The 25589-nt window shown below is 47.9% G+C and overlaps 1 protein-coding gene across 2 annotated transcripts in view; it reads left to right on the top strand.

Moving 5' to 3' along the window:
- Positions 1 to 25589, top strand: part of S6kII (Ribosomal protein S6 kinase II) — a 1295804-nt gene that overhangs the window by 443776 nt on the left and 826439 nt on the right. The window contains exon 1 of one of the 2 annotated variants that reach the window (XM_076174454.1): positions 17309 to 17378. The exons of the other annotated variant lie outside the window; for it this stretch is intronic. Coding sequence (XP_076030569.1) covers positions 17343 to 17378 — 36 coding nt within the window. The 5' untranslated portion in view covers positions 17309 to 17342. Of the gene's footprint in view, positions 1 to 17308; positions 17379 to 25589 lie in introns of those variants that run through there. 2 annotated transcript variants of the gene reach the window in all.

Below are 25589 nucleotides of genomic sequence, written 5' to 3'. Positions count from 1 at the left end.
CACTGCGCTTGTGGCAGGGTCAGAGGAGGGATTGAGGAAGCTGGTGGCAGAGTTTGGGAGAGTATGTGATAGAAGAAAGCTAAAGATAAATGTGGGTAAAAGTAAGGTGATGAGATGTACAAGGGGTGAAAGTGGCAGTAGACTGGAAGTGAACATTAAGGGAGAGCGACTGGAGGAAGTGGATAGTTTTAGATACTTGGGTGCAAGTGTATCAGGAAAAGGTGGAGTGAAGGTGGAGGTAGAATGTATATTGAGAGAAGCGAGTAAATGCCTTGGTGGTTTAAAGAGTGTAATGAGAAACAGACATTTGGGAATGGATGCGAAGAGGAGACTGTATGAAGGAGTGATTGTGCCAACAGCACTGTATGGGGCAGAAACGTGGAACATAAGAGAAGAAGAGAGAAGGAGTTTGAATGTGTTTGAGATGAGGTGTCTGAGAAGTATGGTGGGGGTTACTAGGCTAGATAGAGTGAGAAATGAGGAGGTGAGGAGGAGAACAGGGGTGAAAAAGGATTTGGGAGAGAGGGTAGATGAAAGAATATTAGGATGTTTTGGACACATGGAAAGAATGAGTGACGAAAGACTAGTAAAAGAGGTATGGAAGGCAGATGTGGAGGGAGTGAACATGAGGGGACGTCCTAGGATGAGGTGGATGGATGGGGTGAAGGGGGCTTTGGGGAAGAGGGGAATGTCTGTTGAGGAAGGAAGGGAGAGGACGGAAGACAGAGGTGAGATTGAGAAATGGTTGTATATGGATGATGTTGTCCCGACCTGCGGAGGAATAGGTGGGGGGGGGGGAAGTATGTGTGAGTAAATTTTGACGCAGCCCGAAGGGATTTCTCCCCGTCCTCTTCCTTATATGCAAAGGGGGACGGAGAGGGGGGGTCGCCGATTAAATGAAGCGGCCTTGCTGTGGATGTACTGTGTCTTGCGACACTGCTTCTGACCCAGGGCGGTGGGCAGGGTTCAGGGATGACCCGTCATCCAGGAGGTGCTCAGATGAGAGGAAGGGTGGGAGGGGTGTGGAGTGTATGTAGGGATGAAATGGGTGGGAGTGTTTTTATGCCTTTCCTTTTGTGGCTACCTCCCTTGGAAGGGGAAAAAAGCCTTGGTATATGTATGTATGTATTTTTATTTTACATTTTCGCGGGCGGTACTTAACTCGGTTACACAAAAAAAAAATAAAAAAAAAAAAAAAAAAACGTAGAGATTGAACAACTTCACTCCAGGCTTAATGACCCCCTTATAAGTCGATAGCCAAAAAAAGAATTAGGTTCAAAGATGATAAAATTTGGCTCAATGTTTCTCTTACGGCCGAATATATTTCATTTCCAAAGGGCGTCCCCCTCCTCATATTGATTTTTTCCTCCTTTCTTAACATTTTATTTGTGCTACCTTTTCCATTGAGTTACATGCGTGTAGCCTTTCTTCACAAATTCTATCAAAATTAAAATTATAATAATTTCCCCACAGCAACGCGCGGGTAATTTGGCTAGTGTATATATATATATATATATATATAAATATATATATATATATATATATATATATATTATTATTATTATTGTTATTATTATTATTATTATTGTGTTTATTTATTGATATATTTTTTTTCCACGAATCCACGTCGTGTACTGATAATATATTATTCCATTTAGGCCGTACTATAGCAAAAGACCGGGGTGTATATGCTACCTTTTCCATTGAGTTACATACGTGTAGCTTTTCTCCACAAATTCCATCAAAATTAGAATTATAATAATTTCCCAACAGCAACGCGCAGGTAATTTGGCTAGTATATATATATATATATATATATATATATATATATATATATATATATATATATGTGTGTGTGTGTGTGTGTACATATATATATATATTTATTATTATTTTATCTATTTACTGATATATATTTTTTTTTTTGCACGAATCCACTCGTGTACTGGTAATATATTATTCCATTTAGGTCGTACTATAGCAAAGACCGGGGTGCATATGTATCTTATAACATATAGGCCTAGTTGTAACGGGTTTTATATGTTTAAGCTACCTAAATTTTAATCTCCCGCCTTTGCGTTTCTTTGTTGAAATCGTGGAAGGTTGCATTTTAAGGAGAATTTGTAATGTAATTAACGATATTTTTTTTCTCCTATTCAAAACGTCCATCATGATCTCCGACCTTAAGCTTGTCATAATAGGCCTACTTTTATGATCTCCGACCGTGAATTTTTTAAAAATAATTGTACATGATATAATAAGATAGATAATCACAGGAGAGAGAGAGAGAGAGAGAGAGAGAGAGAGAGAGAGAGAGAGAGAGAGAGAGAAGGAGAGAGAGAGAGAAAGAAGGAGAAAGAGAAAGAAGGAGAGAGAGAGAGAGGAAACCCTACATCTGGATTGAACAATAAAAAGAAATGGTATTCCAAGCATAATTGAAATTGAAAGTAACAATTTACAAGCCTTGCTTTCACATCGAAAGAGAATGGGTTTTGGGGCAATTCATACCCTAGGGCCGAGTTGACCAGGGGCAGAGTTGCCCAGGGGTCGAGTTGACCATGGGTCGAGTTGACCAGGGGGCCGATTTGCCCTGGGGCCGAATGGCCCAGGGGCCCGAGTTGACCAAGGGCCCGAGTTGACCAGGGACCCGAATTGACCAAGGGCCGAATTGACCAGGGGCCGAGTTGACCAGGGGCCCGAATTGACCAGGGCCCGAGTTGACCAAGGGCCGAGTTGACCAAGGGCCGATTTGACGAGGGGCCGAACTGACTTGGCTGAAATCACCGCGGGTCAAAATCACACGAATCCTACTTGCACGTATGTACATGTATACTAGTAAGAAACACTGGTAACTTGTGTTCAGTTATGCAAGAGGGACTACTGGGAAAGAAAAACTAAAACTAGTAGAGCGCTTTCGTATATTACAGTATCAGTGCAAAGCACGTACAGCTACACAGAAAACTATCGTTAGTAGGGGTGTCGAAACATTCGCTAAAGAACATAACCTTATGATACCGAAGGGTTGGTATTTCTGGGGTTCGAATTGTTCGAATTCCTTCTGAATGAATATGAATCGAATAATAGTTCCGGAGTTCATATGGATTCACTATGACATGATAATCTTATTTCCGATGGAGACTTAAAATTGTCTAAAATATTTTCGTTGTTTTGTGTCAAAATGATTAGCGTGATTTTACTAACGATAGTTTTCTGTGCAGCTGTTATATGTATGTATGTATGCATACTTGAGTTGCATGTATAACAAATAAAATAAGAACGAAGGAAACGGCCCGATCATATTGACCATCTGTCTTTGTTGTGGAAAAGAAATTTATTGCTTTTGTGCTGTTCCATCTATTAGTCCGGATGGTTATGCTGAAACAAATGTATTTTCCTTTGTATTGGCATGAATCGAACTGGGTGTGGCATGGATGTATGTACGTATGTATATACTGTATGTTCTTATGTATATATGTATGAACGTATATATGTATGTTCGTATGTATGTATATATGATGTATGTACGTATGTATATATATGTATGTACATATGTACGTATGTATAAGTGTATGTTCGTATGTATATACGTATATATATATATATATATATATATATATATATATATATAAACATGTACACATGTAGGTATGTACGTATATACACATGTGCATATGTACGCATGTATGTATGTATGTACACATGATCAACGTGAACCATGGCAATCTCTTAATTGCATTGTAGTACTTTTTCGGAGGAAGTAGATCGGTGAGCTTTGAATGGAATAGAATGTCACTTAACTTGTGTTTACGACAACAACAAGTTCCAACGATAAACCATTTGTATGTCATTGGCAGTTCTCTACAAGTCCATCAACATAAACACCAAATGTGTGGGCGGAGTCTTAATTAGTACGACGTTTCACTTGTTAAAACTCTCTCAAGTACATAGTAGCGGTGTACACATATCTGAGAATTAATAGGAAGGTCCCCCGGGGGGAACGGGGGAGGGGGGGAGGTCATTGGAGCCTGGGAAAGGTCAAGGCACCAATGACCTTCCCCCGTTCCCCAGAGGGACCTTTTGGTCCATAACTGTGTGTATACCCTGTAGTCCTCCTACCAAGGAAGGGGATGGAAAGAGTACAGGGCAGACGGCCAATAGGGAGACCCAGGTACCGATGGATGGATGGGTGGAGGGGAGAAGGACGTGGAGAGGGTGGCACCAAGAGAGGACTGGAAGGAATTGGCAGAGGATATAGAACCATCTGGAGAGGCATAGTGAAAGCGGTGAAGGGCCGTCCGGCCTGACAACCAACAGAATAAGAGTATGTATGTTTATACCACGGCAATTTACTTGATAAAGGTGTAACAAACGCCATACAAATACAATAAAGGCTCCGTCCTCACGTAACGTTTCTTTTGATATGATAACCCATGCCAACAGAGACCTTTCTGTGATTAACGAGGTCGAAGAACCCTCCGCCCCCCCCCCCCAAAAAAAATATATATATATATATATAAATGTGGATTTTAACATTTCGAACTGTATTACATTCAGCCGCCTCTGCTGGGAATTCATTCCAAGTATCGACTTCACGGTTGGGGAAATTCATTTCTACCTACACGTACCTTTTGGGTAAATCAATACTTGGTCTATCATCTAAGTACCAAGAGCTTTTCCTCCACCATATAAACGGGGTAGCCAAATCAAGAGACACGTACCTATACCCACCCATTCCACTCCCACCCACTCCACTCCCACCCACTTCACTACCACCCGCTCCACTCCCACCCACTCCACTCCCACCCACTCCACTCCCACCCACTCCACTCCCATCCACCACCCTTCCTTCCACGCTCCTCTTAGCTCCTCGTGGATGACGGGTCATCCCTGTATCCCGCCCACTGCCCTGCGTCAGAAGCAATGCAGCAGGGCACAGTACTTAATTGATATATATTCAAGCTGACGTCAGAAGATTTTATTTGGGGATGGTAGGGGTGTGGCTCTGGGATAAAAGGATTGAGTCAGATGGCCACACCTAACGGCCGCAGGGCCATTTCTATTATCAGAGTGGGCTACAGCGACCCTTTCGGCGGATTCCCTCCCACGCACCTTTCCCCCCTTTCCCACGCACTTTCCCCCCCTTCCCATGCACTTTCTCCCCCTCCCACGCACCTTTCTCCCCCTCCCCCGCCTTTCCCCCTCTCCACGCACCTTTCCCCCTTCCCTTCTCCCAACGCACCTTCTCCCGCCTTCCCCCTCCCCACGCACCTTTACCCTCCCCCCTCACGCACCTTTACCCTCCCCACTCCCCCGCCTTCCCCTTCCCCACGCACCTTTCCTATCATCTCCCATCCCATCCCATCCCTTCCCCTCTCATCCCATCCAATCCCTTCCCCTCTCATCCTATCACTTCCTTTCTCCTCCTATCCCCTCCCCTCCCATCCTATCACCTCCCCTCCCATCCTATCACCTCCCCTCCCATCCCATCCCATCCCTTCCCCTCTCATCCTATCCCTTCCTTTCTCCTCCTATCCTCTCCCCTCCCTAACATGCAATCGCACTTAGTGTTATTTTTACCCTCTGCATATAACTTTACACGCAGTTGCATTAGAACCACGACCAGTCGTAACCTGCAATGGGGGGTGAGACTGCAAGAGACCGTAAGGCTTACACTAGGCAGTTCCATGCCCATTACCACCCGTCGTCAACCCCCATCCATAGAATTATCTTTCTTTTAAAACGAACAATTGTTTCAGAGCTTAATACATAGTTACAAAGCCCATTCACGGTCAGGATATTCTTCCATTAAAAAAAAAAAAAAAAAAAAAAAAAAATAATAATAATAATAATAAAATAATAATAATAATAATAATGATAATGATAATAATAATAATAATGATAATAATAAATTGGGAGTTACTACAGCGATGAATAAAATCGCCTGGCGACAGCAAGAATAGAAGGAAGAGTACCGTCTGGAACGGAAGAGGAAGGGATAAAACTTGGACCTCAACCTGCACAGGATTCCACTCTACTCCCTCTCCCTCGTTCATTATGCAGACCCGACTCCACCCCGCACTCCCCCTACACACACTCCACATGACTATTAAACCATGCATTTCTTTCCACCTCTCCTTCCTCCTCCTCCTCCCCCTCCTCCTTCTCCTCCTCCACCTCTTCCTCCTCCTCCTCCACCTCTTCCTCCGCATACTCCTCTTCCTTATCCCATGCATTTCTTTCCACCTCTTCTTACTCCTCCTCCTCCTCCTCCTCTTCCTCCGCCCACTCCTCTTCCTCCGCCCACTCCTCTTCCTCCACTTCTCTTCCTCCTCCTCCTTCACCTTTTCCTCTATCTCCAACTCGACCTCCTCCCCCTCCTGTACCTCCACCTTTTCCCCCTCCCTCCTCCACCTATTCCTCCTCCAACTCCTCCTCATCCGCCTATTCCTCTTCCACCTCTTCCTCCTCCTTCATCCCTTCCTCCTCCTTCATCTCTTCCTCCGCCTACTCCATTTCCTCCACTTACTTCTCTTCTTCCTCCTCCTTCACCTCTTCCTCTATCTCCAACTCCTCCTCCTCCTTCTCCTCCTCCACCTTTTCCTCCGCCTACTCATTTTCCTCCTCCACCTTCCACCTATTCCTCCTCCTTCACCTGTTTCTCTTCCTCCACCTCTTCCTCCGCCTACTCCTCTTCCTCCGCCTACTCTTCTTCCTCCTTTACTTCTTTCTCCTCCTCCTCTTCCTCCTCCTCCTCACGCTCACCCTTCACCCACTCGACTCTATTGTTCTATGCATATCCCTCCACCTCCTCCTCCTCCCACTCCCACACTCCCACCCGCCCACCTAGCACTCCACTTGGCTCTATTCTCCCATGTAATCCCATGCCCTCCACCCCCTCGTCCCTTCCACCTCCTCCTTCCTCCTCTCCTCGTCTCCTCTTCCTCCATACCGCCATCCTCCCAAAGACTTGGCTTGTTAGTGTTGCTCCATGTAATTGCTGCTGTTGTTTTCCATAATTTTTTTCTACCCTGCCTCCTTTCTCCCCCCTTTCTCCCATCCCTTTCTCACCCCCTTTCTCCCCTTTCTCCCCCTTTCTCCCTTCCCTTTCTCCCATCCCTTTCTCCTCCCTTTCTCCCTTCCCTTTCTCTCCCTTTCTCCCTTCCCTTTCTCCCCCCTTTCTTCCCCTTTCTCCCTTCCCTTTCTCCCATCCCTTTCTCCTCCCTTTCTCCCTTCCCTTTCTCTCCCTTTCTCCCTTCCCTTTCTCCCTCCCCTTTCTCCCCCCTTCTCCCCCTTTCTCCTTCCCTTTCTCCCATCCCTTTCTCCCTTCCCTTTCTCTCCCTTTCTCCCTTCCCTTTCTCCCCCCTTTCTTCCCCTTTCTCCCCCCTTTCTTCCCCTTTCTCCCTTCCCTTTCTCCCTCCCCTTTCTCCCCTTTCTCTATCCCCTTTATCCCCTTTCTCCCTTCCCCTTCTCCCTCTTTTTCTCCTTTCTCCCCTTTCTCCCCTTCCTCCCCTTTCTTCCTCCCCTTTCTTCCTCCCCTTTCTCCATCCCCACTATCCCCTTCCTTCTCCCTCCTCCCTTCTCCCCACTCCCTTCTTCCTCCTCCCTCCTCCCTCTTCCCTTCTCCCTCCTCTCTACTCCCTGCTCCCTTCTTTCCTCCACCCTCCACCTCCCCGTGTCGAATTCGCGATCAGGTGGTCGTGAGTTCGATCCTCGTGACCCACTACTGGCTTGCTGCGTTGGTCCCAACAGCCCTGGCCAGGCGGGGAGGCGAGCCAAACGTCGGCCTCATAATAGCAGCGGCTTGCAACAACTGACAGGGTTTTGCCCTCCCATGGGTTTCTCACTTCCCACTCCCCACTGAGAGTGGGAGCGGGGGGATTCCTAATCTTCGCAGCGATACCCTCCTCCCCTGGGGCAATTGACTACTCTCCCTCCCCACTCCCCTTCCCTCCCACGTCCCTCTTACCCACTCCCAAAGGCTCCCACGTCCCTCCAACCCACTCCCCTTCCCTCCCACGTCCCTTTAACGCACTCCCAAAGGGTCCCACGTCCCTCCAACCCACTCCCCTTCCCTCCCACGTCCCTCTAACCCACTCTCCTTCCCTCCCACATCCCTCTAACCCACTCCCAAAAGCTCCCACGTCCCTCTAACCCACTCCCAAGGGCTCCCTCCCACGTCCCTCCAACCCACTCCTCTTCCTTCTCACATCCCTTTAACCCACTCCCAAAGGCTCCCACAACCCTCCAACCCACTCCCCTTCCCTCCCACTTCCCTTTAACCCACTCCCAAAGGCTCCCACGTCCCTCTAACCCACTCCCAAAGGGCTCCCACGACCCTCTAACCCACTCCCAAAGGAATCCCGCCCTGAAGCAGACTTCTTTCAGACCCCAAATCAAATCCCAATTACCGATATCCCCAAGACCTCGATTTTGCTTTAGTGCCAGCTGTGCCCTAGGATCCTCGCCTCCTCTCCTCCTCTCCTCCTCCTCTTCCTCCTCCTCTTCCTCCTCCTCTTCCTCCTCCTCTTCCTCCTCTTCCTCCTCTTCCTCCTCTTCCTCCTCCTCCTCCTCCTCTTCCTCCTCCTCCTCTTCCTCCTCCTCTTCCTCCTCTTCCTTTTCCTCCTCCTCTTCCTCCTCTTCCTCCTCCTTTTCCTCCTCTTCCTCTTCTCCTCCGCTTCTTCCTGCTCCTCCTCCTCAGCCTCTTCATGCGCCTCTTCCTTCTCCTTTTCGTCTTCTTCCTCCTACTCTGCCTTTTCCTCCTCAGCTTCTTCCTCTTCCTGCTCCTCCTCCTCCTCCTCCTCCGCCTCTTCATCCTCCTCCTCTTCATCCTCCTCCTCCTCCTCCTCCGTCTCTTCATCCTCCTCTTCCTCCTCCTCTTCCTCTTCTTCCTCCTACTACTCTGCCTCTTCCTCGCCACCTCCTCCTGCTCCTCTTCCTCTGCCTCTTCATCCGCTTCTTCATCCTCCTCCCCCTCCTCTCTACCTTCTCTTCCTCCTCCTTCTTCGCCCCTTCATCCGCCTCTTCATCCTCCTCCTCCTCTTTCTACCTCCTCCTCCTCCTCCTCCTCCTCCCTCCAGCAGTCTTATTGGATTCTAATTACCCCTTATCACAGATCGCGTTCGCCCTGAAACTCTGGGACCTCTCCTCCTCCTCCTCCTCCTCCTCCTCCTCCTCCTCCTCCTCCACCTCCTCCTCCTCCTCCACCTCCTCCTCCTCCTCCTCCTCCTCCTCCTCCTCCCTCCTCCTCCTCCTCCCCCTCCTCCTCCTCTTCCTCCTTCCTCCTCCCCCTCCCCTTCTTCCTCCTCCCCTTCTTCCTCCTCCCCTTCTTCCTCCTCCCCTTCTTCCTCCTTCCTCCTCCCCTTCTTCCTCCTCCCCCTCCCCTCCTCCCTCTCCCTTCCTCTCTCTCCCCTCCTTCCTCTTCCTCCTTCCCCTTCCTCTCCTCCCCTTCTTCCTCCTCCCCCTTCTTCCTCCTCCCCCTTCTTCCTCCTCCCCCTTCTTCCTCCTCCCCCTTTTTCCTCCTCCTTTTCCTCTTCTTTTTCCCCTCCTCTTTTTTTCCCCCTTCTCCTCCTGCTTCTACTCCTGATGACCTCGGTCCCATCCCACTTGACCTCGCCCCGCGCGCCGACCTTCAAAGTAAGTAAGGTCTCGTTCCCATTCAAGCGGAAGATCCGGGGCGTCACTTGTCCCGAGAGGAAGGGCCTTCGCCCCCTTCAGGGGGAAGGACTTTTGTCCCTCATCCTGGGACCTTACCTCGGTAAGGGAGAGCCCAGGGAAGGAGCCAATCCCAATGGAAGGTGCAGGTGCCCCCAGAGATGTACACTTCAGTCCACAGCAGCAGCAACAACAACAACAACAACAGCGACAGCAGCAGCAGCAACAACAACAACAGCGACAGCAGCAACAACAGCGACAGCAGCAGCAGCAACAACAGCGACAGCAGCAGCAGCAGCAACAACAAGGACAGCAGCAACAATGACAACAGTAACAGCAACAATGACAACAGTAACAGCAACAACAACAACAACAGCGACAGCAGCAGCAGCAACAACAACAACAACAACAGCGACAGCAGCAACAGCAACAACAACTACAGCAGCAACAACAGTGACAGCAGCAACAATGACAACAGCGACAGCAGCAGCAGCAACAACAACGACAGCAGCAACAACAGCGACAGCAGCAGCAGCAACAACAACGACAGCAGCAACAACAGCGACAGCAGCAACAATGAAAACAGTAACAACAACAACAACAGCGACTGCAGCAGCAGCAACAACAACAACAACAGCGACAGCAGCAGCAGCAACAACAACGACAACAACAACAACAGCGACAGCAGCAACAATGACAACAGTAACAGCAATAACAACAGTAACAGCAGCAGCAACAGCAACAACAAAAACAGCGACAGCAGCAACAACAACAAGGATAAAGGAGAAGTATGCATCTCCTCCCAAACTCCCTAGAATTGATTTCAGTGCCTCTAGGGGTGTGCTAGGACCCTAATTAGGGAAAGAATCAGGGGGACCTGTGACCCTTCGAGATTTGACTTATTGGCCCTGAATTGCCCTGATCAGGGCAGTATTGTCCGTATTCACTTCGGTGGGTGGGGGGGGAAGATGTGGGGGGGCTTGTAATAGGTCTCTCGGTCTCTGTGATCACGTGACCTAATGTGACCCTCGTGCTCGGTGCTAAACTCCCCCATACTCACTCCCCATACTCCCACCTCCAGTACAGCTGTGATTTCACATTTATCCTTTCTTCTTTTTTTCTTCTTCTTCATCTTCTTTGTCTTCTTCTCCTTCTCCTCCTCCTCCTCCCCATCCTTGTCCTTCTCCTCCTTGTCCTTCTCCTCCTCCTTCTCCTCCTCCTCCTCCTCCTCCTCCTCCTCCTCCTTGTCTTTCTTCTTCTTCTTCTCTTTCTTCTTCTTCTTCTCTTTCTTCTTTCTTTTATTCTCCTTCTTCTTCTTCGTAGTCTTCCCCGTCGTCGTGTTCTTATTTTTCTTCGTCTTCTTCCTCTTTGTCTTCTTGTTCATCTTCTTCATCTTATTCTTCGTATTCGTCATGTTCTTCCTTGTCTTCTACTTCTTCCCCTGTATCATCTTTTCCTTTTCTTCCTTTTCTTCTTCCTCTTCTTCCCCTTCGTCATCTTCCCCTTCGTCATCTTCCCCTTCGTCTTCTTCCCCTTCGTCTTCTTCCCCTTCGTCTTCTTATTCCTCTTCATCTTCTTTTTCTTCTTCTTCGTCTTCTTCCTCTTCTTCTTCGTCCTCTTCGTCGTCCTATTCCTCTTCGTCTCCTTTTTCTTCTTTTTCTTTGTCTTCTTCCTCCTCGTCTTCTTCTTCCTCTTCGTCTCCTTTTTCTTCTTCGTCTCCTTTTTCTTCTTCCTCTTCGTCTTCTTTTTCTTCTTCCCATTCGTCTTCTTATTCGTCATCATCATATTCTTCGTATAGGTCATCTTCTTCTTGGTCTGCTTCGTCTTCTTCGTTTTCTTCTTTTCCTCTTTTCTTCATCCTCTTCTCACCTTTCTTTCCCTCTCTTTTTCTTCCTTTGTCCTTGTCTCTCACCTCTCCTCCTCTTTCCCTTTTCTTCCCTTCCCTTCCTTTCCCTTCCCTTCCCATCCTTTCACCACTCCTCCTCTGTACTTCCTTCCCCCTCTCCACATTCGCCTCTCCTACCTCCCTTACGTCATTTCCCTCACCCCCCTCCCCTTCCCCCTCTTCCCCCTTTCCCCCTTCCCCCCTTCCCCCTTCCCCCTCTCATCTCTTCGCATTTTCCACTCCAGCTCTCTCTCTCTCTCGTCCACCTTCCCTTCTCCTCTTCCTCTCCTTCCCATCCTCCTCTCCCTCCCCTCCCCTTCCTCCTTTTCTTCCACCCCCATACTCTCCTCTTCCCCCCCCCACTCCCATCTATTTCCATTTTCCACTCCAGCTCTCCCTCGTCCCCTTACCTTCTCCTCTCCCTCTCCTTCCCATCCTCCTCTCCCTCCCCTCCCCTTCCTCCTTTTCTTCCACCCCCACCCCCACTCTACTCCTCTTCTTCCTCCTCCTCCCCTTCCACTCAACCTCTTCATATCAACTTTTCCTTCCTCCTTCTTCTTGTCCAAAGTTGTCCTCACTCGATCCTCGCCTTCGTCTTTTTCCCCTTCTTCATCTTCTTCTTCTTCTTTTTCGTCATTTTCTTCTTCTTCGTCGTCTTCTTCTTCGTCTTCTTCCATTTTTTCTTCTTCTTCTTCCCCCTCATCTTCTTCTTCGTCTTCTTCTTCCTCTTCTTCCTTTTCTTCTTCCTTTTCTTCTTCTTCCTTTTCTTCTTCTTCCCCTTTGTCGTCTTCTTCCTCACCCTAACCATTATTGTCCAAATTGCACCTCGTCTCTCCTTTCCTTTCCTTCCCTTTCCCTTCCTTCCCTTTCCTTTCCTTCAAACCCTTCCCTTTCCTTTCCCTTTTCCTTTCCTTCCCATTCATTCCCTTCCCTTTCCTTCCCTTCCTTTTCCTTCCCTTCCTTTTCCTTCCCTTCCTTTTCCTTCCCTTTCCTTTCCTATCCTTTCCTTCCCTGACATTTCCTTTCTTTCCCGCTGTTTCCCCCTCCCCCTTCTCTTTCCCAGCATTCCCTGTCTCCCTTCACCGTATCAATATTACTTTTCACGTTTCTCTCCCTTTCCTTTCCTTTCCCTTTCCTTCGTCTCCCTTTCCCTTCCTCTTCCTTTCCTTTCCTTTCCCTTTCCTTCGTCTCCCTTTCCCTCGTCTCCCTTTCCCTTCCTATCCCTTTCCCTTCCTCTCACTTTCCCTTCCTCTCCATTTCCTTTCCTTTCCCTTCCTTTCCCTTCCTTTCCCTTCCTCTCCCTTTCCCTTCCTCTCCCTTTCCCTTCCCCTCCCTTTCCCTTCCCCTCCCTTTCCCTTCCCCTCCCTTTCCCTTCCCCTCCCTTTCCCTTCCCCTCCCTTTCCCTTCCTCACCCTTTCCCTTCCTCTCCCTTTCCCTGCCTCCCTTTCCCTTCCTCTTTCTTTCCCTTCCCCTCCCTTTCCCTTCCTCTCCCTTTCCCTTCCTCTCCCTTTCCCTTCCTCTCCCTTTCCCTTCCTCTCCCTTTCCCTTCCCCTTTCTTTCCCTTCCCCTCCCTTTCCCTTCCCCTCCCTTCCCCTTCCTCTCCCTTTCCCTTCCTCTCCCTTTCCCTTCCTCTCCCTTTCCCTTCCTCTCCCTTTCCTCCCCTTTCTTTCCCTTCCCCTCCCTTTCCCTTCCCCTTTCTTTCCCTTCCCCTCCCTTTCCCTTCCCCTCCCTTCCCCTTCCTCTCCCTTTCCCTTCCTCTCCCTTTCCCTTCCTCTCCCTTTCCCGCGGCCAGCTCTCCACTACACCCACACATGTGGTCCATCCACAACTCTCCCTCACCCCTCCACTTCACCACTTCCTTTACCGTCATTACTACCACAACCACCACCATCCATACCACCACTACCACCATCACTATCACCTCCACCATCACAACCACAACCACTAACATCCCAACCACAACCACTAACATCCCAACCTCCACTAACATCCCAACCACCACTAATATCCCAACCACCACTAACATCCCAACCACCACTAACATCCCAACCACCACTACCACCACCACCATCACAACCACAACCACCTCCACTAACATCCCTACCACCACTACCACCATAACTATCACCTCCACCATCACAACCACCACCACTAACATCCCAACCACCACTACCACCACCATCACAACCACAACCACCTCCACTAACATCCCTACCACCACTACCACCATCACCATCACCTCCACCATCACAACCACAACCACTAACATCCCAACCACCACTACCACCACCACCATCACAACCACAACCACCTCCACTAACATCCCTACCACCATCACTATCACCTCCACCACCACTACCACCACCACTAACATCTCAACCACCACTACCACCACCATCATCACAACCACAACCACCTTCACTAACATCCCTACCACCACTACCACCACCACTATCACCTCCACCATCACAACCACCACCACTAACATCCCAACCACCACCACCATCACAACCACAACCACCTCCACTAACATCCCTACCACCACTACCACCATCACTATCACCTCCACCATCACAACCACCACCACTAACATCCCAACCACCACTACCACCACCACCATCACAACCACAACCACAACCACCTTCACTAACATCCCTACCACCACTACCACCATCACTATCACCTCCACCATCACAACCACCACCACTAACATCTCAACCACCACTACCACCACCATCATCACAACCACAACCACCTTCACTAACATCCCTACCACCACTACCACCACCACTATCACCTCCACCATCACAACCACCACCACTAACATCCCAACCACCACCACCAACACAACCACAACCACCTCCACTAACAACCCTACCACCACTACCACCAACACTCTTCCACCTCCCTCATCCACCACCACCACCACTACCACCACCACCATCACAACCACAACCACAACCACCTTCACTAACATCCCTACCACAACCACTGTCGCAACCACCACCACCACCTACCATCCCTACCACCAATACCACCTCCACTATCAATCACCACCACCATCTCACTACCACCACTAACATCCCTACCACCACTACTGTCACCCCTACCACCACCACAACCATAACCACCACCACCACATCCACCACCTATCCTTACTACCACCACCACTACCACTTCTTTCCCCTCCTGCTCTTCCTCCTCCCCACCACCTCCTCGTTCTCCTACCCCCACTCCTCCTCCTCATCCTCCTCCTCCCGCTTCTCCTCTTCCTCCTACCGCTCCACCTCCTCCCGATCATCATCCTTCCACTGGCCTTCCTCCTCCCGATCCTCCTACTCCACCTCCTCCTCCTTCCCTTTTTCCCTCCATTGTCTTCACGTCCCCTCTGATCACCACCACCTGTAAGTCTCCTCTCCCACCCCAGCCACCCTCACCCTCTCTCTCTCTCTCTCTCCTCTCTCTCTCTCTCTCTCTCTCTCTCTCTCTCTCTCTCTCTCTATCTCCCCCTCTCTCTCTCTCTCTCTCTCTCTCTCTCTCTCTCTCTCTCTCTCTCTTTCTCTTTCTCCTCCCCTTCTCCCCTTCTCCCCTTCCTCATTCCTTTCTCCTCCCTCTCGCCCTCTTCCCCTCCAATCTCCGGCCACTCCTCCACACCTTGCTGTTCCCCCTCCTCTTCAACCTCTTCTTCCTCCTCGTCTTCCCTCTCCTCTTCACTCGCCTTAGCCCCTCCTCATTCCTCGCCTCTTCTCTCCTCCCCTCTCCCCTTTCTTTTCCATCTCCTTCACCTCCCCTCCGCCCCCAGTTTTCATCCCCTCCTCCTCCACCTCCCCCTCCTTCTTCCCTTCCTCTCCTCCCCTCTTCTCCCTGCTCCTCCTCCTCCGCTCCCTCCTCCTCCGCTCCCTCCTCCTCCTCCTCCTCCTCCGCTCCCTCCTCCTCCTCCGCTCCCTCCTCCACCTCCTCCTCCTCCTTCTTCCCTTCCTCTCCTCTTCCTCCCTCACCTCCTCCTCCCTCATCTCCTCCCTCACCTCCTCCTCCCTCACCTCCTCCTCCCTCACCTCCTCCCCTCCTCTACTTGCTCCTCATTCTCCCCTCATCCCTCCCCCTGCTCCTCCTCCTCTGCGCCCTCCTCGTCCTCCTCTCCACTCCTTCACTCCCTCCTCTCCACTCCTTCACTCCCTCCTCCTCCCTCCCTTCCTCTCCTCCCCTCTTCTCCCCCTTCTCTTCCCCCATTTTCTCCTCTTCCTCCCAACTCCTCCCATCCCTTGTCCTCTCCCTCGTTCTTCCACCTCCTTCCCATTCCTCCTCCTCCTCCTACTCCTCCTATTTTCTCTTTCTCTCCCTTTCTGATCCATCCCCTCCTCATTTTCTCCATTATCCTCCCTCTTCCTCTCCCTCCTTTTTTCCTCTCCTTTCCTCCTCTCCTTCCCTCCTCTCCCTATCCTCCTCCTCTACTTCCTTACTTTCCCTACTTATCTTCTTCCCTCTCCTCCTCATCTCCCTCCTCTTTCCTCCTAGCTCCCTCTCCCCTCACCTCCCCGCCCTATCCTCTCCCTCTCTTCCTCCTCTTCCTCTCCTCTTCCTCTCCTCTTTCTGTCCCTTTGTTCCTGACTTTCCTCTTCCTCCTACTCCTCCTTTTCTTCCACTCCTTGTCTTCCTCCTTCCTCCTCAATCTTCTCTTCCCTCTTCTTCCTATTCTCTCCCTCTTTGACCCTCTTTCCTTACCTCCCCTTCCCTATCCTCTCCCTCGTCTTCCTCCTTCCTATACTCCTTCCTTCCTTCCGTCCCTGCCCTTCTTTTTGCCACTGCCTTCCCTTCCCTCCTCATCTTTCTTCCCTCCCCTCCCCTCCTCATTTCCCTCCTCTTCCTCCTTCCTCTACTCCTCCCTCCTTCCTTCCCTCCCCTTCCTCCTTCCTCTACCCCTCCCTCCTTCCTTCCCTCTCCTTCTCTTTGCCTATGCGTTCCCTTCTCTCCCCATCTTTCTTCCCTTCCCTCCTCTTCCCCTTTTCCCTTAGATCCCTCTCTTCCTCCTCCTCCTCCTCCTCCTCCCTATTCCTCCCTCGCCCCTCTCCTATCATCGCCCCTTTCCACCCCTTCTTCGCCCATCTCTCCTTGTCTCTCTCCTTCCCACCCCTTCCCTCTCACCCCACTTCCCTCTTTGTCTCTCTCCTTCCTACCTCATCTCTCTCCTTCTACCCTTCTTCCCTTCCTCTCTTCCTCTCTCCCCTTGCGCCCTGCCTCCCCCTTCTCCCACCCTCTCTCCATCTCTCTCTCCCCTCCCTCTTTCCCTCCCTCTCTCCCACCCTCTTTCCCTCCCTCTCTCCCACCCTCTTTCCCTCCCTCTCTCCCAACCTTTCCCCACCCTCTCTCCCTTTCCTCCCTCTCTCCCACCCTCTTTCCCTCCCTCTCTCCCACCCTCTTTCCCTCCCTCTCTCCCCTTGCCCCCTCCCTCTCCTCCCTCTCTCCATCTCTCCCTCCCTCCCTCCATCACCCCTCGTTACCCTCTTACCCAATGTACGTCTTCAACCGCTTCCCCTCCCCTTACCTCCCCCAGTCTCACTTCTCCACACATTCCCCCCACCACCATCATTACCACCCTTTCCTTAACACCCTCTACACCCCCCTCCGCTCCCCCCTCCCCCTCCCCCTCCACCACCACCACGGTTGGTGTGGGCCCGCCCATCTCCGACGCCCCACCCACGCGCAAATGCAACTTCGAAAACCGTGGGGGCGTATGGCCACGGCTGCTTCGCCGTCTGAGCTAGTGTTGGTGAAGAGAGTGTTGGAGGTGGATGTCGCGTGTGTCCCGATGGTGGTGGAGGGCAGAGCCGACAGGGGTGACAAGGTAGGACAGCAGGAGTGTTGGAGATGGTGGCGACGAAGGCATGCGGTGGTGGTGATGGTGGTGGAAGATCGTAATGAAAGAGAGTGACAGAGACAGAGAAAGAGAGAGAGAGGGAGATTGTATTGGTCATGGAGGTGGTGATGGAGAAGGAGGCGGTGTGTGTTGGGGTAGGAGTGTGGCGTGTTGGAGAGAGAAAGTGGCTGGGTGGCTGGGTGGCTGTAAGCCCCGTTTCGATCGCCCGGCTGCCGTAGCCTTGAAAAATCACTTTAGCTTCTGCGGCTGTTGCTCTGTCTTTACACTTTTGTTTTCGTCCCTCTTCTTGCTTCTGTTATTGTCGTTTCTGTTGTTGTTATTGTTGTGGTTGATGTGGCCTCTGTTCTTGGTCTTAGTGTTGTTATTGTCTCTTGTTGTTATTGTTGTAGTTGATGTTGTTGATGTAGTGTCAGTTTTGCTGTGTCATTTTACAGTGCCCTTCTCTCCATTCCTCCTTATCAGTCCTCCCCACTTACCTTAATCAAACCACTTAACGTTAACCTGAATCAAATATCTCAGGCATGCCATCACGAAAAGGAAGAGTGAAGTGCCAAGTCATTCACTGTCACTCTTTACCTCTCTTTACTGCTCTCGCTCTTTATCACTTCTGTTGGTGCAACGACTCTTTGCCTCTCTTTCTGCAGTGTTCTGCTCCAGCTGGATGGGAGGGGGGGTGGGGGGTGGGGGAGTTGGGTGGGGGGATTGGGGGGGGATCTCTCGTCTACCTACAGCTGAAGGCCTTAAAGAGGCATGGTTGCCAAATGCAGATCCCTATGTGGGACGCTCCTGAAGCTTCAGACAAGGAATATCTTCAGCTTCTGTTGTTGTTGGACGGTATTGACGTGGAAATCAATGTTTGTTTATGTACTGAATAGTGCATTGTGTGTGCTTCTGTGTGTGTGTGTGTGTGTGTGTATGTGTGTGTGCGTGTGTGAGGGTGGGAGGGTGGTTGTGTGTTTCTTTGTGAATTTACGAATATGGGTATTATTCTTGTGTGATGTCACACACGTATGCACAAACACTAGCACGTGAGGACACAGTGCATAGACACGTACATATACACGCACATACACATGCACACACGCACACGTATACACGCACATACACATGCACACATACACACATGCACACATACACGCACGTAGGCACACACACACACACGTAAGCACGCACGCACACACACACACACACACACACACACACACACACACACACACACACACACACACACACACACACACACACGTACGTACGTACATACGTATATGGCTGACTTATATTTGTGAAGCCAGAATCTGATCTTTGACCCAAATAGGAAATGGAAATGTCGCCCCGAATTCTGAAGAGACCTAATGGGATGAAACAAAGGCAAAAATATTATTCTCGTACCAGTGAGTGCACGGCAGTGGTGGGGATGATACAGGTATGACCCGTCATCCACGAGGAGCTAAGAAGAGAGGGGGATAAGGGCGGTGGATGGGAGTGGGTACGCGTCTTTTGAATTGGCGACTTCCTCTCCCCCCTTTGCTGAATGAAATCATCTGGCGCCAACGGGAACTGTATGAATGGGTAGGGCAACAGGTAAAGAGAGAGACTTTATTCGGATAACTCATGAGTGGAGGAACACACACACACACACACACACACACACACACACACACACACACACACACACACACACACACACACACACACACACACACACACAGTGTACCTACACATTGTACACAGATACAGTGTACACACACAAACACACACACACACACAAAAAGTACATACACAGTGTACACACACACACAGTGTACACATACTGTTTACACACATATACACAATGTACACACACAATGTACATACAGTGTACACACACACACACACACACACACACACACACACACACACACACACACACACACACACACACACACACTAAATGACTAAATGAAACTGTGTCAGGTTTAAGTCGAGACAGATCGTTTTTGCCTGGCCGAAAGGGTCCATTGAAGACATAAGTCTTGACCGGGTCAGTCTCGGGGTCAATCTCCCGGAGTGACCTTGGCGTCCGTTTTCTTTGAGGTTCCCTGGCGCCTGATTGCAGTCTTGTCGATTAGATCGGTTTGATATCAGTAGTCGACCTGGCCCGTGCCAGTCTTTAATATGAATGTATATAAATGTATATATATATATATATATATATATATATATATTTATAATATGTGTGTGAGTATAAGTGTATAATTTTGTGTGTGTGTGTGTGTGTGTGTGTGTGTGTGTGTGTGTGTGTGTGTCATTCACATTCAAAAATGTCTTGGATCACGTTCTTGTACCATGATCGCCATCTATTACCCTCTTGGATGAGAGCTTAAAGCTCGTATATTGTCCGATCTATGGGTAATGTAGAGTTTTTATAATAGAATAATATAAAATTCTAATAACAGTTAGAGATGCACTGACAGTATACAATTTGTGCAATTTTTAGAACTAGTCTCATTTGAGTGCATATTGTGCTAGGCGTCGTTGTCCAATTATGATGGTGTGTTCGTCTGCTGCGGTCGACGGTGTGTGAGTTTGTCTTTGTGTGTGTGTATGTTTTATAGCGTTTTCAAACCCGACCATGTGAAACTTCCGCGTTTCCGTGAAGTTTCGCGTATTTAAGAACGCTTTCTCGCGGTTCGGCATTTCCGTTTTTACTTTTATTTTTATATATTTATTTATTTATTATTATTATTATTATTATTATTATTATTATTATTATTAATATATATATATATATTTTTTTTTTTTTTTTTTTTTTCAAGCTGTAAGAAAAGTTAACATGTAAAGGCTCGTAATTGTTACTCGTAATAATTTTGTGCCGTTTTGGATTGATATTTAATGCACATAAGAATTTAATTTACTTGTGATAACGACTAATAAATGGTAAGTCTCCCTACCGTAGGAGGGAGAAGGGGGGGACAATCCTCTTCCACCCCCACCCCTCGTACACTCGCAAGTTTCCTATCTCTCTCTCTCTCTCAAAGGATTACAAAGGCGGAGCATGCAGACAGGAGACCTCCTGGTCCATATCTAGGTCGGATGCGAAAAAAATCATAATAAAATAATGAATAAAAACTATAATAATGTAAATAACAAATAAAATACATAAATAAATGCATAGGTATAGTTTAAATAATAAACAGGTAAATAGTAAATAATGACAAATTAACATATAACTAATAATAAATGAAAATCAGACAGACAAATGATAAGAAAACAAAAACAAATAATATAAAATAAATTATAATCATTACAGCATCTTGCTTAGGTGTTTATCTAAATGCTTCTTAAAGCTTCGAACTGAACTACATTGCACTACCTGTGCAGGAAGTATATTCCATTCATTAACTACACGGTTGGTCAAAGTTGTTTCTACCTACTTCCAAATTGAATCTATTTCCGGACAGTTTGAGACCATTGTTTCTCTCTCTCTCTCTCGTCTTCTCTCTATATTATATATATAGTATACTATAATACTATATATAAAGTTATAAATAATATATATATATATAATATTATAAATAGATAATATATATATATAATATATAACTGTCTCTCTCAGTCCCTGATCATTCTGTCTGTCTCCTCTCACCCGTCCCTCCCTCCCTCCCTCCCACTCTCACCTCTCTTTTTCTCCACCCTCTCTTTTTCTCTCCTCTCTTTCTGTCCCTCCTCTCTCTGTGTCTCTCTGTCCCTCTCTTTTTCTGTCTCTCTCTTTCTCTCCCTCTCTCCTCTTCCTCCCTCCCTCCCTTCCCCCTTCGGACCCCACTCCCATGCCTGTAAATCATTCCCCCCCCCCCCGTCCCTACATCTAAGATTCCATTAGCTGACGCGGCCTTTCTCTTTCTTGTCGGCTGGCTGGCCGGTTGTTGTGCCTCTTCTTATCTCCCTCTGGGTCTCCTCTTCCTCCTCCTCCTCCTCTTCCTCCTCCTCTTCCTCCTCCTCCTCCTCGCCCGGAGGCGACTTCCGGGCTTGGCAAACAGGAGATTCGATCAATTGTAGAGTTCCCTCATCCCCACGTTGATCAATTGTAGAATCTCTATCCCCAGCTATACACCCCCCCCCACACACACAAACACACGTAAAATCACACACACACACACACACACACACACACACACACACACACACACACACACACACACACACACACACACACACACACACACACACACACACACACACACACACACACACACACGCTGATTACCTGTAGAATCTCCACTCCAACTAACATAGGTTAAGTTAGGTTATGCATCAAAAGCCTTGATCATGTATAAAATATCCGCCCCAACTACACTCTGTTGTAGAACATAAGAGCATGAGAATGAAGGAGACTGCAAGAGACCATAAGGCCTACATTAGGCCGTTCCACTGTAGAATCTTCACCCCCAAGCACGTGTGTGTATGTGTGTGTGTGTGTGTGTGTGTGTGTGTGTGTGTCTATGTGTGTGGGATGGGAGGGATTCTTCAATTGATCCAAGAGATTTTTGGCTCTCGATGAGGAGGAAGAAGAGGAGTAGTAGGAGGAAGAAGAAGAGGAGGAGGAGGAGGAGGAGGCACGTGTCATCGAGAATGGAGTTACGGTGTTATTCTTAAAAAATCTTTCCTTGTATAAATCTTATATAAATCCTTGGAAGGGAAAGATTTATATAAGGATTTTTTTCTTTAAGAATGCCACCATAAGATTCTCACGGTGGTATTCTTAAAATTTATTTCCATGTATAAATCTTTCCTTTCCAAGGATTTATATAAGGAAAGTTTTTTTTTTTTTTTTTTTTTTTTTAAGGATACCATAGTTAGACCTCTGAGAAGACCTGACGGACGCAATGGCGGTCAACCCCCCCCCCGCCCTCAACGGAAGGTCCTCGAACGCAGTAAGGTCCTCGAACGCAGTAAGGTCTTCCTCCACCTATGGGCACTTCGTAGAGACAAGAAAGCTTGTTTCACACATGTCGACTTTTCGCCGTGCGCCGTCCACGACACGACGTCGTGTTATCAAATAACCATGGGTGTCTATGGGCGCTTTCACACGTCACTACCGTGTGTGAGATCATCCATAGATAGCCATGGTTATTTGAGAGCACGACGTCGTGTCGTGGACGGCGCACGGCGAAAAGTCGGTACGTGTGAAACGAGCCGAACGGTGCATGGGGTATCTGTGAGGTCATCTTTCGTCGTCAGGGTAGTGACGTCATAGTGTGACTCGTTGGTGCTTGAGGTTTACGCACACAAATACACACACAGACACACACACACACACACACACACACACACACACACACACACACACACACACACACACACACACACACACACACACACACACACACACACACACACACACACACACACACACACACACACACAAAGGCAGCCGTCGTTGACTTTGAATATGTCAATGTGGATCTTCAGATTTTTTTTTTTTACTTTTTTTTTCTAAAAAGATTTCGTTTATCCCGAGCACCTGTTGCTCGTGTGACAACCCACACCTGAGGAGGAAGAGGAAGAGGAGAGGTGGAGGAGGGAGTCCCATAGAAGGCAGCGATCTTTTCGTCTCGTAAGGTCAACAATGACGTCATCTGTGATGTCATAACTAGGCTTCATACATCGACTCTCATCTTCACCACCTTCAACACCATAGCCATCCTCCTCCTCTTTCTCCTCCTCCTCCTCGACCTCCTCTTGCTCCTCCACCTCCTCCTGCTCTTCCTCCTGCTCCTCCTCCACCTCTTCCTCCTCCTGCTCCTCCTCCCACCTCTTCCTCCTCTTCCTACTCCTCTTTTTCCTCTTCCTCCTCCTCGTCCTCCACCACCGATCAGTCATGTAAGGACCAATAGGTCAGTTACTATTCGGTTGTCCAAGTATCCATAAAAAACACTGGTAAGACTACCATGACCATCACCGGCGTTCCATTCCACCACTGCTACCATTACCACCATGAAGATGACCACCACCATCATCACTATCACCACCACCACGACCCACCCCAACCAGCCCAGGGGTTACCAAACTGACAACGGATCAGATAACCAAGAGAATAACGAGCGTCGGCCGCATAACCATCTTGTTCAATACAATACAGTGAATATACAAAATAAATAAAATGAAATAATAGTAATAATAATTAATAATGATAATAGTAATAATAATGATAATAAAGAAAAAAAATGACATGTACAGTGCCGTGGCGGGCCAGACGAACCGATTTCGCGGGCCGCATTTATTGGTGACGAGGGATTTAATGAACACATGGACCTTGATCCAACTCCGCTGTTCGCGGCAAAGTCCGGAGCTGCTATCACCTCGAACCCTTCCGCCGCAAGTATCGACGCTTCTAACCAACCCGCTAGCATTCCGGGAGCGGACTGGGAGCGAATTAGCCGGTGTCTTGTCAAATCACCAAAATTGTTTGCCACCCCGACCTCTGTTCGACATGACCTTTGCTGACCTCTCCTCTCGTTTTCAACGACATTTGGATTTCCCGCTTCTGAGACCTTAAACATTGATCTATCCTTTGAGAACAAGCTCAATCGGGAAACTCATGTGTGTCTTGTTGCTAGTGTCAGTGAGGTCTGTCGTTCTTTACCGCATACTTTATCGGGAATCTCGTATTTGTCTTGTTGCTAGTGTCAGTGAGGTCTGTCGTTCTTTACCGCATACTTTATCGGGAATCTCGTGCTTGTCTTGTTGCTAGTCTAAGTGAGGTCTGTCGTTCATTACCACATACTTTATCGGGAAACTCGTGTTTGTCTTGTTGCTAGTGTCAGTAAGGTCTAGAAATTTTATTTTCATTTCGACAACTGCCTACTTGGAACTTGTTCAAGGTGAAGCCCACTGCTACACACGCGCACACACACACACACACACACACACACACACACACACACACACACACACATCCCCGCGTCGCACGCGCCCATATAATATATATATATATTAATATTAATATATATATATATATATATATATAGACACACAACTTCAATCAGACACGCTACACACACATAACATAATTATATGAGTGGACGGGTGGTGAGATAAACACAGGGACACCGTTTAGGGATTGATTCTGACGTTTCGTCCTTTCCAGAACTTCTTCAGAGTAAAGAAGTCCTGGAAAGAACAAAACGTCAGAATAAATCCCCTTCAACGGTTCTCGGTGTATATCTCACCCATCCGTCCTCTCATCTATCTTATCATATTTCACAATATATATATATAATATATAATAATATATATATATATATATATATATAGATATATATATATTATTTATAGATATATATCATATATATATATGTATATTATGTATATCTATATACATGTATATATATATATATATATATATATATGATACACACACACACTTACACGCACATACACACACACACACACAACATGTACACACACGCGTGCACGCATATGCATACATACAAGTAGTTTAAAGATTTATATGTAATGTTTGAAATCATGTATGCTTATGTATAAACAAAAGTGTATATTCACGCCTCGATGATTAATAGCCCATTTGCATTATGGGCCGCTTGTGGAATTGCTATGCAACTCGAGTTTGCACAAACACAAATGATCCAATTACACACGGGCGGTTGTTTGTATACGGACGTAATATTCGCTGGTCTGCAGCTGGTGATCGCGAAATATTAATCTGCGCGAAAAAAAAGTTGGAGAAAGCGTCGACTTCGCTTGAAAATGATACAAAGTCAAAAACGAAAAAAAAAAAAAATGAGAATGTAAGTGAACAAGATTCTCTCACCGTCGGAATTGAAAAGGAAATTAAGAAAAAAGTTGAAAATCTATATTTCGGCTAATAGCTATAGCCCTCTTCTGGAAAGTACTTTCCTGAAGAGGGCTGTAGCTATTAGCTGAAATATAGAAGTTTAACTTTTTACTTATTTTCCCCTTTGAAATCCGACTGTGGGTTCTTCGTGTGTGTGTGTGTGTGTGTGTGTGTGTGTGTGTGTGTGTGTGTGTGTGTGTGTGTCTGTGTGTGTGTGTGTGTGTGTGTGTGTGTCTGTGTTTATATAGATATTATATAGATATAATATATAATATATATATATATATATATATAAATATTGTTCCTAAGTACTAATACCTAACGATGTGAACAGAAAAAATTGT

The sequence above is a fragment of the Oratosquilla oratoria genome, chromosome 36, assembly GCF_046742065.1.
Source record: "Oratosquilla oratoria isolate Oo_2021 chromosome 36, ASM4674206v1, whole genome shotgun sequence".
Lineage (NCBI taxonomy): Eukaryota > Metazoa > Arthropoda > Malacostraca > Stomatopoda > Squillidae > Oratosquilla > Oratosquilla oratoria.
This window is presented reverse-complemented; position numbering and strand designations above follow the sequence as displayed.